The sequence below is a fragment of the Coloeus monedula genome, assembly GCF_965178545.1.
Source record: "Coloeus monedula genome assembly, chromosome: 5".
Classification (NCBI taxonomy): domain Eukaryota; kingdom Metazoa; phylum Chordata; class Aves; order Passeriformes; family Corvidae; genus Coloeus; species Coloeus monedula.
Window position 1 is genome coordinate 11,425,497 of NC_138785.1, and position 14,269 is coordinate 11,439,765.

Below are 14,269 nucleotides of genomic sequence, written 5' to 3' on the forward strand. Positions count from 1 at the left end.
TCAACACTTCATTTTAAAAACAGCTCAAGCCACAGATGCAAAGATTTCAGAGATAACTTTTCAGGTGCCAATTACAATCACAACTAATTGTTGCAATTACTCTGCCCAAAATTTGGTCTCTTGACAAGTGAAAGCTGAGGTGCAGTTGCCTCGAAAGCAAACAAAATTTGAGGATGGGCCATCCGCTGAGCAGTAGCACCCATGCAAACAGCTCGTAAAAGACCTTTCTTGATGCCCACGCCGCAGCTCCCTGAGGAGAAAGGGGCAGAATTGTGCTCGGAACGTTCCCGTCGGGCGGCGCGGGCCGGGCGGGCAGCGCACTGCGGCGCATCGCTGCTTCCGGCTTCCGCACGGCCGCCCGAGCCAGGTGGGAGCGGGGGCGAATGGGGGGGGGGGGGAGCGGGGGCGGGCCCGCGGCGCTGAAGGGGCGGCGGTGCCTCAAGGGGGCCGGGTTGGGGGCGCTGGGGGTCCCTGTCCCTGTCCCTTGCGGCTTCCGTGCCCGAGCAACCGAAGCGGTGTCCAGCTTCCCCCATAGCCAAGTGCCGGGAAACGCGGAGCACGGCGATCCAGGTTGGCAGCGTGATGCGGCACGGTTTGGGGGGCGAAAATACTGAAGATGAGGGAAAGCGCTAAAAGCTGAACACTGGCAGTGTGCGTGTGCACGCGAAGAGCAGTCCTGCTGTCGGCGCTTCACCTCACAGCCTCGGAGCAGGTGTCGTCCGGCTCCCGGCGGGACGAGGTGCCGTTCCTGAGGAGGGAGTGGGTCAGAGGGGCGCCTGAGGAAAGCCCCGCACACCTGGGCACGTACAGCACAGCAGCTCCCAGATGCTGCGGGCCCACAGTGCAGTTCTTAGCCACCTTACTTCCAAAAGATGGAGTAAGTCATGGGCATCACAGTGCCTGGAAACTGATTATTGCATTATTAGGGCGTTCAGTCCATGATCCTTTTAAGTATGAACTACTGTTAATACAGTTGGTTGGTTTTGGTTTTTTGGGTTTTTTTTAAAGTTGTGGTTTTGTACGAGTGGTGAAACAGATTTTGAATACACGTAGGGTAGAAGCTGTTTGATGGTCAAGCACAGGAAACCTTGAAATATGGAAAGCCTCTTCTGGGTGTTGGTATCTGTGGCCTGACAAGGGTAGCCCTACAGTTCCCTGCCCTGCAGTGAATAGCTCGTTCCAGCTGTTGACGATGTCTGTGACAGCAGGGTGGGCTGTGTACCAGCTAATAAGGCAAGGCACTGTCCTGCTCAGCACAGAAGATCCAGGAATCTGCTGGTGCAGTCAGGGTGGGTCTTTGGGACCTCACCAAGGACAAGAAGCTGTGACTTCAGCAGGACTTAGATGCCAGGCATTGTTAATGCGCTTCACATAGCACAACCACCAGTTAAAATCCACCAGCAGTCTTTGGAGCTCTGGCGGGAAGTTTGTGGTCTTTTCCCATAGTTGCCTTAACAAATAATGCAGCAGGAGACAAACAGGAGGTGAAAATTTACAGAATGGAATGCAGTGGTGCTGACCCAGTACTCACATAACATGTTTTAGGGCTTTTCCTTTGAACTGCTGTTCACCTCATTCCTCCACAGCCTCCTGATATCTGAACTCTGCTTCCTTGTGCCACAGCGTCAGCCATTAAGTTGGAGAGCCGCGCTCTCTCCTGCTGCTGTGACCCAGGCAGGCTGCAGCATTTCACTCCTGAGTAGGAAACTTCAAATGGAGAAACAGCCCTCATGCAGAATGGTCCCAGTTCAGGAGCTCCAGTGCTCTGGAGGGCAGCACAGTTGTACCCTCTGGGGCTGAGGAGGGAACCAGGCATGGACCTACAACCTCTTATTTTAAGTCCTCCAGGTGCATTTTTCTCTCCCACACACCCTTCAGGCAAGCTGGACTGCAGGCAGATTCCACTGGGTCTTTCCTGCCTGAGCATTTGGTAACAGTGTGCCAAAGGTGGAGGTAGAACACACTGCAGAGGCATTTGAATACTAATTAGTGGTTTCAAAAGGGGTGATACTCTGATTTGAAAGGAATTGAAGGTAGACAGGGTTTATGCTGTCGTAATTTCTGGAATCATAACTGTTTAAAAAGATGGTAAATTTCTTAAAAAATTTGAACTGAGGATGGAGACAACAAACAATTTAAATGAAAGCCCAGAGGGAAAGAGTGATAAGAATATTGATCTCTAGGATGTTGTTATTATTGGATGGTGTTTGAAAGCATGGAGTTACTCAACAGCTTTGCTAAAAGGACCTGACATTGCAGTTCTGTCGTTACTTAGTTTAGTGTGACTTTCTGAAAACTGCCATCTAAAATTACTCGTAATCTGTGTCCTCAGTAGGCACTGGGGCAGTGCTTTTCCTGAAAACAGTTTGTCATTTTGGTGCTTTCCATTATGAGGGAATGTGAAGAAGTCAAGGTATAAATACTAATCATTAGATTCTGCTGTTAAATCAGCATTTGAGTGGTTTGAAAATTAGTGTGGAGCCTCATATTGGACTCCCAGTGTCAGAGATGTCACACTCTAGAATAATGACCATTACCAGTAGGCAGCACAGCAATACAATTTTGACTACAAAATATGACACTAATACAATTTAAACGGTGCAAAATGCTGCAGGATAAAAAAACTGATTTATGTGTGCTATCAAAAGCAAATCTGGTCAGGACAATATATTTGTGTTCAGAAAAGTTAGGATTCTTTGATTTTTAAGACCTTTTGAATGAAGATACTAATTTTTCTTCTAAGTTGAAGCTGCTAGAATTGACTGCTAGAATTGATGCTGCAATTGTCCTTACAGATGCTTATTAAACAGGCAAGGCAGACCAAAACCAGAGGTCCATCACAAATAAACCTACAGATGTAATGGTTTCATTTTTTAAAGGCAAAACGCTTCAAAGATCGTTAAACACAAAGTTCAGGACAGCAAAGTTTTCCAGATCACAAGATTCTTTATGGTTCATCACATGGCTCTTCCTCGTGGATTGTCCCTTATTCTACATTTCAAAAGAAACTTTCAGGCAAGGAGATGAATGGAGATGAAGGACAATTAGTGTAAGATCCAGGTTTAGTGCTGGATGTGTCATGTGTATCCATGTATTTACACACAGTTTTGTGTGCATTCATTCCATACCTACTTTTCTCCCCACAGATAGTGAAATATGCCTAAAAAAAAGACTGGTGCTCGTAAGAAAGCTGAGAACCGTCGGGAACGTGAGAAGCAGATAAGGGCTTCAAGAGCCAACATAGACTTGGCCAAACATCCTTGTAATGCTTCAATGGTAAATGAACCTAAAGTATTCTGTATTAAAATACCTAATTTTCATTTATGTAAAACCAGTGGTAATACCTTGACTGCATTTAATGCCACTAAAATATCATTCTTCCCACTATCCTTCCTTTATATTTAAGGTTATGTTTGCACCAGACAGAATATTGATTAAAAGGTCTGGATCCTAATTGTAACTCCCTGTGGAGGTCTGTGAATTTTATATATTTTACCTAGAATAAAAATAATTACCAGTGTTTTATTTCTTCTCTTTAGGAATGTGATAAGTGCCAAAGGTAAGATTTTTTTACCCTTCTAAAAACCAAAAGTTTAATATTTGTTTCAGACATTTTATAGGTCTTCTTCTTAATACTTTCTTTTAAGCTTAATACTTTCTTTTTGTTTTTTCCCCTCCATGTGCCTAGACGACAGAAGAATAGAGCTTTTTGTTACTTCTGTAATTCTGTTCAGAAATTGCCCATTTGTGCACAATGTGGTGAGTAGAAATAATGAATGAAAACAAGCTGTCCTCAGTCCTGTTTGTGGTGTTAAACTCGCAGTACCCATGTTACCATAGCTTTATCTTAAAGTACCTCTGTGATGTGGAGCAGGTTCTTTTGAATCTGCTGTGAATATCCTCCTTGAGAAGTGATCTTACTTGAGCAGTATATATGTCTCTAACCCCCAGAGGTTTGCAAGCCTGGATCATGGCTTGTCTTCTTTGGAAAACTTTGTCTCACTTCCTTTTAGGTTTGAGAAATCTGACTTTTTCCGTAGATTGACCATGTGAAGCGTTGTTTCATAACAGCACCAAAACTAAAAATGCTCTGACTGCTAGCAAGGCACTAATAAACACTCCTTTTTTAGGGATTATATAATTTCTGATCAATATCAATTAAAGCAACAATATATTATTCACCTTGCATGGGGTTGTAATGTAATCTGCAATATTGTTATTTATGTGAGCTAGAGGGCTGATGCTTTGAAATTAGTAGAGAAGGACTCCTAGTGACAGAACTTCTCTGAATCAGGCTAAAATGCCCTTTTTTTTAAACAGCTGCTGGCTTGCAGGATATTCATTTCATACTGAGGTGAATTTTGTTCCACTGTTTCAACACATCATTGCAGATTTTCACTTTGTCATTAAGCAGTTTGGCTGTTTTGGAGTTTGACTCTCAGAGCTGCTGACATGCAGCTTCCAGTGCCTTTGTTGTGACCCACAGATACTGAGCATTTCTGGAAGCCAGGCTGTTAGTGTGCAGTGGCAGTGTGTCACCCTTCATAAGTCTCCCTTCTGTCACCATGCAGTGAAGTACTAAAAACATGCTCTCTATCTTATGGTTCATATCTCTGCTGAATTTATCTTAATCTGGAGTATGTTTCTAGAGGAAAAGCATTCCTATCAATAACCATACTATATTGAGACCCAGGGTTTTCCAAACAAAGACCATTAGAGCTGTTTGATGCTTAATCAAGCATTGGGGATTATAAACCAACAGCATCTTTCTTAGAGGAGCCTGTTAGGGATGGGAGCAAGGTAGCTGTGTTCCTGTGCTCCACACCCAGTAATGCCCCCACCACTTCTCACTGCCCAGCTCAGCTGCTTTTATGGTGGGACAGAACTAGCAGCAGTTTTAAACACAACTCTTTAAGGTGTCATTGCTGGACTTTGACCTTAGTTTTGTTCTTTGTTTTGACATTTGAAATTTTTGCCAGTGCCTCAAAACACAGAGCAAGACCAACATATTGTCTTACTATCTCAGTACAGGGGCAAGAGATTTGACTGAAAACAGACAATAATTAATTTAACCTAAGGGAGGTGTGAAGATGGGTTGCAGAATGCAGGAATAATGCAGACATCTTTGTTTGCATTATTTTTACCTAGATTTATGGCTGAGCACAGACATTTAGTTGAAGTGTTGTTCTCACATGAACATGCATTCTATTGGTTGCTTGCCTTTTTATTTTCAACAGGAAAAACCAAATGCATGATGAAGTCTTCAGACTGTGTTATAAAACATGCTGGTGTGTACAGTACTGGACTAGCTATGGTGGTATGTATAGAAAATTACAGCCTTTTGCACTACGAGGATATTCTGTGCAAATCTTCCTGGAAAAAAGGATAAAACAGATTTATGGAATGTCAGCATGTCATTGCCAAGTTTGTTTTTTTCCTCGTTTTTCTGTAACAAACTGATTTTTCCCTTATACTGAAACCCCCAAGTTTTTCGATTTTGCATTCAGTTCCTGCAAACTCCAACACATGTCCTGGATGCTAATGGATCTGTGTTGGTGGCAGGCCCTAAGCACATGCATGAACAGCACTGGACCCTTACATGCCCCATAGACAATTCTCATGATAATAAGCCTTCATTAAAATGGATTATTCTGCAGAAAGCTGCAGACTTTTGTTGCTGTTGTCTCAGGTACTTCAGAGATCATCAGCATCACAGAGAGGAATCTATTCCATTAGGGGAGAATTTTAATGAACAAAACCCATTTGGGCTCTTAATTAGAAATAATCATAGCGTCAGGCCTTTGAAGTTTTGCTCTTAGAAGGACAAGTTAGTGTCTGCATTCTGGAAAGCAAGGTGTGATGTGTCACAGCCTCTGGATTAAATGGACTAAACCTCTGTCCTGTTTCTGCCTGTAGCGGGCTGTCAGCTGTTCTCAGTAACACACCCAGCCTTTACACGCTGGCATTCCCAAACTCATCCCATGCATTCACTGGTGCAAGAGTGAATGCATCAACAGTTAAATTAGGATTCATCATTGTTTTCTAAGCTTTGTGTGCATGTAATGCTCATGCTAATTAGTTACCTATGGGCTGAGAAGGCTTCTTAAATGCTACAGTTAAGGATAGCTTATATGGAGATCTTGTAATTTAAACAAAGTAAAAGTTAAAGAGTCTAACTGACTTCTAATGAGTTATTTGATCTTTGCTCTCTGCAGAGCTTGTCTTCTAATATAGCAGAGTTTAAAATCCAAATGAGTGATTTCAGCTGTAAGAGTCTAGAGGCATTTTTCAGGTCTTCTTTGAAATTTCATTTTTGTTAGAACATTGTTATTGTTTATGGATCTCAGATTTCAACTGGAGAACACAATTTTCCATATGCATAATGTGAGATAAGAAATGTAAAAAACAGAATTGAGATAGATAACTGAATTATTTTGCGTCATACTTAATCCTGCAGAAATGTATAGCAAACAAACATGAACTGTGGGGGAGTTTGGTCAGAACACAAGTTTGGTTCAATATTCTCGCACTCAATCAAAACGAGCCCACTGAGAGAATGCATGCTAGGATACATTGAGGATTATGGGATAAATCTCTCGCTATTGCAGAAGTCCTGAGATGGTATCTTGCTGTGATTGCAGGGTGCAATCTGTGATTTCTGTGAAGCCTGGGTGTGTCACGGGAGGAAGTGTCTCAGCACCCATGCGTGTATGTGCCCTCTGGCAGACGCAGAATGCATTGAGTGTGAAAGAAGTGTCTGGGACCATGGTAGGTTGCTCACATTTAAAAATAAGAAAATAAAATTACACTTCTTTCCTTGCATTGCTTAAGTTAGTGCCACCTGTATTGTTAACACAGCCTTTTTAGTCTTCACTGATTAGTCCTTACAGTATGTTTGTTCAAAGCAAGGATTCTCCCTGTTTTAAAGACAGACATTACGCAGTGGGAAAGTAAATGACCTGCTCAAGAACATACAGTGCTCAATTTAGGGATGATTTTGTAATCTAAATTATAATGGTTCTATCAGCTTAATTATTCACATAGTTAAGCACTGCATCAAATTGCTAACACAGTTTTCTGCCATTCTCACTCCATTCTTCTGCACTAGCACAGGTATTTGGACTCCCAGTTGCTTAGGAAACCATACTGGTCTCCATTTGTGGAATCCTTTAAAGTGTTTATTTCAAGTGTGTATCAGAGGTGAGGGGACAAGACTGGATGAGAATGTGATCTGATTTAAGAAAATACTTAAGGCTACAGTCAAAATGAAGAAAAGTACTAGAAGTAATACTTGCTTTATAGTTATGCTTCTATTGTAGGATAGCAGGTATTCAGTGTAAAAATGGATGGCATTGTCTAATTTAGGAGTTTGAAGCATTTGTGACAGAAGGGAGAGCTGGTCTTCAGTCAAAACTACTGCCTAAATTGTTTGCAGAGCAGGACTTGATGTCTGTGCCCATTGTTGATTATTTTGCCTTGATAAATCTTTCAGGAGGCAGAATATTCGCCTGCTCTTTTTGCCATGATTTCCTCTGTGAAGATGATCAGTTTGAACATCAAGCCAGCTGCCAAGTTCTGGAAGCAGAGACATTTAAATGTAAGTTAGTTATTCATACTCCCTTTCACCACAGCCAAGCAGACTTTCTACTTGCCTCCTCTGTGCTCCAGAATACTCTCCATCACCTTTCCCAGGTAGATTTTGCCACTGCTAAAGGGAAGCGCCTGTTTCCTGTGTACTGGCTTTTGGTATCCAGTTACCCAGACTAGAACTTCTTTCTCTTTCATGGACCTTCCTCCATGCCAGAGCTTACATGGCAGTTGTTTTCCTGCCAGGCTCCTACAGGCCTTCCATGGGAAGCTGCCCTTGCAGGAGACAGCATTCTCCAAAGCTGCAGTGTTGGCAGTGGCCAGGACTGCAGCAAAACAACTGGAATTGCTGATGCTGCTTTTTCACTCCACAAAGCTCTGCAGGCAGAAGGAGCTGTCGTACATTCTTCTGACCCAACGATGAGCTAGTTCTAGATACATGTTCCTCCTGGAAAACAGCTGCCCTAAACAATGCCACCTGTCTTAGTCTGGCTAAACTTTCCCAGATTGCTGTGGAAGGGCCTGTATGCTGGTGAAAGGTTAGCAGCTGCTTAAGTCCTGAGGAAAGCCATGACTCAGTCGTTATCTGATTCAGTGAGATAGGGTGAGCACAGAAGGAAGTGACAAAAATAGTCCAGAGCATGATTTCAGTGTTTATTTCCTCACTGACCAGTGAACTGTGGACATGTGTGTAAGTAATGTATCAAATGCTCACTCTTTCTAAGTAAAGAACAGGTAGCTGAAGATTTTATGTCCTTTTGAACTTTGATTAATTGTGTGGACAAAACTGAAACTGGTATTTGTAAGAGGGTGTGATGCCTGTGCCTGACTTTGCTCACCTGCTACTCATCTCTGGTTGAAAAACGGAAACTTCAAGGGAAGTTAAAAAAAACCCCAACAACAAAACAAAACAAGCCAAGACTATGCATATTTGAAATAACTAAATTTTTGTAGCAGTATTTCTTGCCTAGCCACCATTAACTACGATTTAGTTATCACAAGACAAGCATTTGTTTGTCCTTCCCAAAACTTGTATTTATGTATTTTGACTATTACAACATTTTCAGTCCTTATTGTAGAAATTTGAGGTGCTCTTTATCATAAGGCTGTTTTCCTTTGAACTGACTGATCTCTTGTCCTAATAGATTTCTCCTGGTCCAGAATATTTGTGATTTCAATGTTGTAATCGGTGTCTTTAGACATCTCTTACCTCCTTTTCATCTCCCAGCCAGCTATTTTTTACACCTTGCTTAGTTTCCCTTGATGTATTCTGCCAGAATATCTTCCTGTGTGGCAATATTGAAGCAGTGAGGGCTGTTCCAAAAGAATGTTTTTTCAATGATTGTTGGAAGCTCTCAATTCACAGATGTGATATCACACCCTGAATTAGAGAGTTTTTTTCAGGGTTTTCACTGTGTTTGGTGTTTTGTGGCACAGTGCAGACTTGGTAGAGACAAGATTTTTGTCAGTGTGAGGTAACAAGGTAATAAAACCTGTGCTTTTACGGAATACGTGGACTTTAAATGAAGTCATGCAATTGTAGTCTAAATCCATTCTAGCTGTGAAAAAGATAGCTACTTTCTATCACTATCTGAGAGAGGTTTTTTGAAGTGCAGATACTCAAAAAATCATGAATATATATGCCTTAGCATTTCCAGTTCCATCTTTAAACATGTGTCAGAGCTCTAAATCCCATGTCTGTCCTGCTCATGTGGAGAACTCATGATATTTATTACTTCAGATTCAAAAACTTTGCTGTCACAGGGGTTAGGCAAGGAGGAAAGGAATGAGTACTTGCGCAGAAACTGGTTAAGTACATATTACATAGCTTCTTGAGGAGTAGCTATTCACTAAACTTTGTGTTGCTGCCAATTCCTGAGTGTTTGCCTTTACTGTACTCCCTCTAGTGGAATAATAAAAACAATTTGAAGCTCAAGACAAGTTAAATTTTGGGCACTGATTCTGCTCTTTACAGCTTGTGTGCCAGCTCCAGTTCTTTAACACAGGTAGACTCTCTTTTGAATGTTGTGAGAAACGGAAAAGCAAGATGAAACCTTAATACCAAGTTGGTTCTGAAACTTCAGGTTTTAAAAGTTTGGAAACTCAAGAAATAGTTAAACATTTTCCCCCTCTTGAAATTTCATTTTTTGTGTCAAAGTGAGGTTTAGAGTTGAAAAAATCTAGTAAAATGGTACTGTGAGGTAAAATGACTGATTCACATTGCTATACTTGTGTCAGGGAATTAAAAAGAAGTGCCTCAATTATGGTATTGTATACTTTTACAAGGTTTTAAAAACATGACAGGTCTGCAGTTTCCAAGTTCTGAATTTGTCATACTGCTTTTCTCCAACAGGTGTCTCCTGTAACAGACTGGGGCAGCATTCCTGCCTGCGTTGTAAGGTAAAGAGTAAAAACAGTTGTGAGGAGCTGATTTTAGGCTCGTTCTCCTTGGCCTCTAAATCTGGCATCAGGCCTTGTTATGCCTTCCTCTGCATGATTAAAAGGAAATTCATACTTCTGTAGCCTGGGGTCAGACCTGTGAGGGACAAAAGGTCTTGTATCTGTGCTCGCCTGTTGACCACAAGACAGTGTGAGGTGATCTTTGCCCAGCCCTTTAGTTTAAGTTGGGCTTGCACCATGTTGGGGCTTTAAAAAAAACCAAAACAACAAAATAAATCCTTGGTCTTGAACAGAATCTAAGGCTTTGGAATATGCTTTGATCCAATGTGGAACTACAACAATTAGAAAAGTTGTTCTTTTAAACAGTCAGGTGATGATCTGACCAGAAATCTTTGTATCCAAAGGAATAATCTCCACAGCTAATCGTTTTACATATGAACAGGCTGATTTGTTGTCATCAGGCTTATGGTTTTACACACTCAGAAGTAATTTTGTATAAAAAGTTCCACCTGCTTCATCGTCAGCATTGCCCAGATTTCTCCAGGTGCTGGTTCATTGCCTGCTCTCACTCTTTTTACCCTCCATATGTTTTCCCTGCACTCTCCTGTGGTATCGATGGCCTGTTCCAAATCTTTCCTTTTCCCAGGTATTTTCACTGCACCCTGGTGCTCAGCATGTGAACTTCCCACCTCTAATTCTTGCCTTCAGGCCCTGCATACTTATGTTCTGGCATACATCTCATCATGTTTATTTAAGCTTGTCAACACAAACCCAAGTTTGCCAGGCTCCTTGTGGGCAGCTCTGCAATCCAGCCCTGGAGTATGTTACTTTCTCTGCTTGTTTATTGGCACTTTTATCCAGCCTCTTCCTCAGAAACCCTGGAACCACATTGAATACCAAGTGGTTCTCTGTACACAGACCTCAAGTCCACTGCAAGAGAGACCTCATTAAATTTTAATCCCAGTCAGAAAACCCTGCTGCTGTTAGACACATTTTTGCTTGCTTCCTGCTGAAGAATGTGCTTCAATGATTAAAACATTTGGCCTTTGTATTCTCCCTTCAACACACAGGCTTGTTTTTGTGATGATCATGTGCGGAGTAAGGTTTTCAAGCAGGAAAAAGGAAAAAAGCCTCCTTGCCCTAAATGTGGCCATGAAACTCAGCAGACAAAGGATCTGAGCATGTCAAGTAAGCCAGTTTCTCTAGCTAACTAGCCATACAAGTGCTATTAGTGACTAATTTCTGCCTAGGAGCACTGAGAAAAGTCTGGTTACATTCAATTGTTTTGCACAGTTTTGCTTCATTTATTTTGAGAAAAACTTTGTGTTTCTGAGTTCTGGAATTGAGCAGTTTCATTCTTAACCATTAATTGATTCCAAGAGAGTGAAAGCTTTTGTTTAGTTTGAGATTTTAGTTGTGGAAAAAATGAAAAATAATTGCCATTTAAACTACTCTTCAAGTAGTGAAAGAAAGATAGAAATGAAATGTTGGATTGGTGGGAACATGATGATTTTTCTTTGCCTGCAGCTCGCTCTTTGAAGTTTGGCCGACAGACTGGAGAAGATGCAGATGGAGCTTCTGGTTATGATGCCTACTGGAAAAATCTTTCTTCCAGCAAGACAGGGGATGCAGGTGACCGTGAGGATGAATATGATGAGTATGAAGCAGAAGATGATGATGAAGATGACAATGATGAGCGAGGGAAGGATTCTGATTCTGAGGCCGCGGATATATTCAGCAATTTGAATTTAGGAAGGACCTATGCTAGTGGGTATGCACATTATGAGGAATCAGAAGATTAAGCTTAGTATGCTGGCAAGCTAAAAACATTTGGAAGGAGCCAAGCAATGCTTCACTGAATTGTCTACATGCCAGTAGGATAGCTCTATCAGGTACTTACATATCAGAGTTAGAGAATAAAGAGTGTGGGACTTCTGCAGTAATTTTTCCTATAGATGAACTGATGTTGGGTTTGGGACTGGGGGAGAAAATCAGGATATTTTTATTCCCCTAAACAACAGAATTGTTTTGTCCCCGAGTTACTGAGTATAATGGTTCAATGCCGTTTTCTCCTATCAACACAGGAATGTGGGAAAGCTGTAGAACTTGCTTCCATTTGCCCATCAGAAATTATTTTTTACAGTAATTTTGTTAACTGATTTCATACATTAAGGCAGTGTTGGGTTGGTGACTGCATTTTTTTTTGTCTGTGCAATGAAAGTCAACTTCATTCTCTAATAAACTGTCATAAATATTGATCTCCCTTGAATAGTTGGAAAGCAGGTTGTATACAAAGTGTAAATTGACACTGAAATGACTTCCTTGTTTATGTCAGTATGGCAGATCAATGTAGTTCTCTGTTTATTTGCACATCACCTTTTCAGCATTTTTGTTATTAGATATTAATTGGTGGGGCTATATATAGTCACTATAAGAGCACCCCAGATAATCAAAACTTTTATGGAAATAAAATATTGGTATCTTCTCTGCCACAAAAATCTGTAAGGCAGTTTCCCATTAGATAAAAAGGAGACTAGGCACAGAAGAAACCAGCCTTCAACTCTTTTCCTTGCATATGATATAAAAAAATTAGATAGGAAACAATGCTGTATCTGAACTGAGAAGGTGAGAAAACATAGGGGGTTCAAAATGCTGGGTCCAAATACTGTTCTGTGGAAGTCTGCTGGTACAGGGCAAGTGGTCAGCACATCTGAGCTGAGGAGGTGGCACTTGCAGAAGTGTTCGCAGTGGTTCTGATTTGAAAGTGAACATGTTAATTATCCATCTACAGATCTAAGTGATGGCCTTTATTTTCCCTCTGTAGGGGAATGTTTTACAGCAGACAAATCATGATACAAGGGCAGCTACCTAAAGTGTTGCTGCAGCTTTCTAAATGTCATCCTTTAATGCAAGGGAGCCTTTTTTGTTATCTGTTAAATACCTGATTATATTGCTACTTGTTTTTGCAGTGTTTCACTCCTCTTTCAGAGCATACCCTATTGAGAATCATTTTTAATGATGGTATGCTTGCCAATTGAACATGTCCTAGCAAAACAGGATTGGAAAACCTGGTCTTGATACTTCCCTCCTAAACTCATCTCCTACCAAATGCATAAAAGACAAGAGCTGGAATCCATCCAGGACAAAAACAAACTGCCAAAGAGGACAATTTGGTTATGGCAGCTGAGGGAGAAACTCTGTAGGAGAAAGGCGCACAACTGGTCAGTGCATGCCTTCAGAACTGGAGAGGAAACAAATTAATGCACTGTCTGAAAGCCAGATCCCCTTCAAACATTGAAACATCCAGTATCGCATGCAAAAGCCTATCTCAAATTATGTACCTTAGAGGTGTCATGATTAGTCTTTTGCATAACCAAACTTGAAGTGGTGGAAGGGGGACACTGATTATTTATTTGTGAAATTGGCGCCTGTGAGAGAATTTCTGCTCAGCTTCATGTGGTCCAAAAACTTCCATGTTGAGTCCATCTGTGGCTGGTCAATTCCAGCAACAATGCCAGTTTTTAAATCCTGGCTGATGTTTCAAATGCAGGACACTTATACATCAGTACCAAGTCCTGTACAGAACTGAGGAAAATACATGTGTTTCTGCATATATGTAAAATTATAACTGCTTGTATATAATTTATTAATATTATTACTGAACCACACAAAACCCCTCTTTAAGGTTCTTGGCTCTTGAGTTAGGTTTTCCCCTCTGAAATCTGCAGCTGTCACTGGCTGTGCCAAAGGCTGCTGACATAAAAGAATTAATCATCATAATCAGAGTGAAGAATTATTCATTTTCTCATTGAAGTGCCCTTGCACTGATCCTTGCTAGATCAATGCTCCAGAGCTAATGTGTGTTACTATGGCACATTGGAAGTGAGGGCCACAGCAGTGCCTGCAGCAGATGCTCAAGGTACCTGCCATAAGTCAGCAAGGTCACTACTCACTGGGCATCGATTTGCTTTTCTTTTGTGCTGCTGTTCAGACCACTGAAAATGCTTGTGCTGTCAGCCTGTCTGGAAATGGGGATCAGAAATTAGCCCTGCAGTGCCTGGCCTTCCAGGGGTCAAAACAAGCAAGCTTAAGCTGTTTTAAGGTAATCTGGTGGATTCAGGCTGGAACAGACAAATGTGTCAATCTGTGGCAGCACAGGCCGGATAGAATGCGATGTGTTGCATTTTCTCTGCTTATTCAGTACAGCTACAAGCACGTGCTCTGTTTGGGATAGGCCTTCAGAGCTTGCTGTCAGAGGAAGTGCATCACTGTGGTTATCTTA

General features: G+C 41.5%; 1 protein-coding gene across 3 annotated transcripts; it reads left to right on the plus strand.

Moving 5' to 3' along the window:
- Nucleotides 1–329: 329 nt before the first annotated feature.
- Nucleotides 330–12,245, plus strand: ZNF330 (zinc finger protein 330). Of its 3 annotated transcripts, none has more exons than XM_082281296.1 (10): nucleotides 330–367; nucleotides 3,147–3,276; nucleotides 3,540–3,559; nucleotides 3,689–3,759; nucleotides 5,238–5,317; nucleotides 6,642–6,768; nucleotides 7,493–7,597; nucleotides 9,941–9,987; nucleotides 11,058–11,175; nucleotides 11,515–12,245. In XM_082281296.1, the coding sequence occupies exons 2-10, from the start codon at nucleotides 3,157–3,159 to the stop codon at nucleotides 11,787–11,789; spliced, it is 963 nt and encodes a 320-aa protein (XP_082137422.1). In that variant the 5' UTR covers nucleotides 330–367; nucleotides 3,147–3,156; the 3' UTR covers nucleotides 11,790–12,245. The 3 variants fall into 3 exon arrangements, with proteins under 3 accessions (XP_082137422.1, XP_082137421.1, XP_082137423.1); XM_082281295.1 differs by lacking the exon at nucleotides 330–367 and adding an exon at nucleotides 444–570; XM_082281297.1 differs by lacking the exon at nucleotides 330–367 and adding an exon at nucleotides 797–877.
- Nucleotides 12,246–14,269: the final 2,024 nt, after the last annotated feature.

What these genes read in the sequence shown, in the direction of transcription:
- ZNF330 (XM_082281296.1), top strand. Translation starts at nt 3,157, where the DNA reads ATGCCTAAAAAAAAGACTGGTGCTCGTAAGAAAGCTGAGAACCGTCGG. An exon ending in ATCCTTGTAATGCTTCAATG is followed by an intron (nt 3,277 to 3,539) that starts GTAAATGAACCT and finishes TCTTCTCTTTAG; the next exon opens with GAATGTGATAAGTGCCAAAG. An exon ending in AAGAAGTGTCTGGGACCATG is followed by an intron (nt 6,769 to 7,492) that starts GTAGGTTGCTCA and finishes TAAATCTTTCAG; the next exon opens with GAGGCAGAATATTCGCCTGC.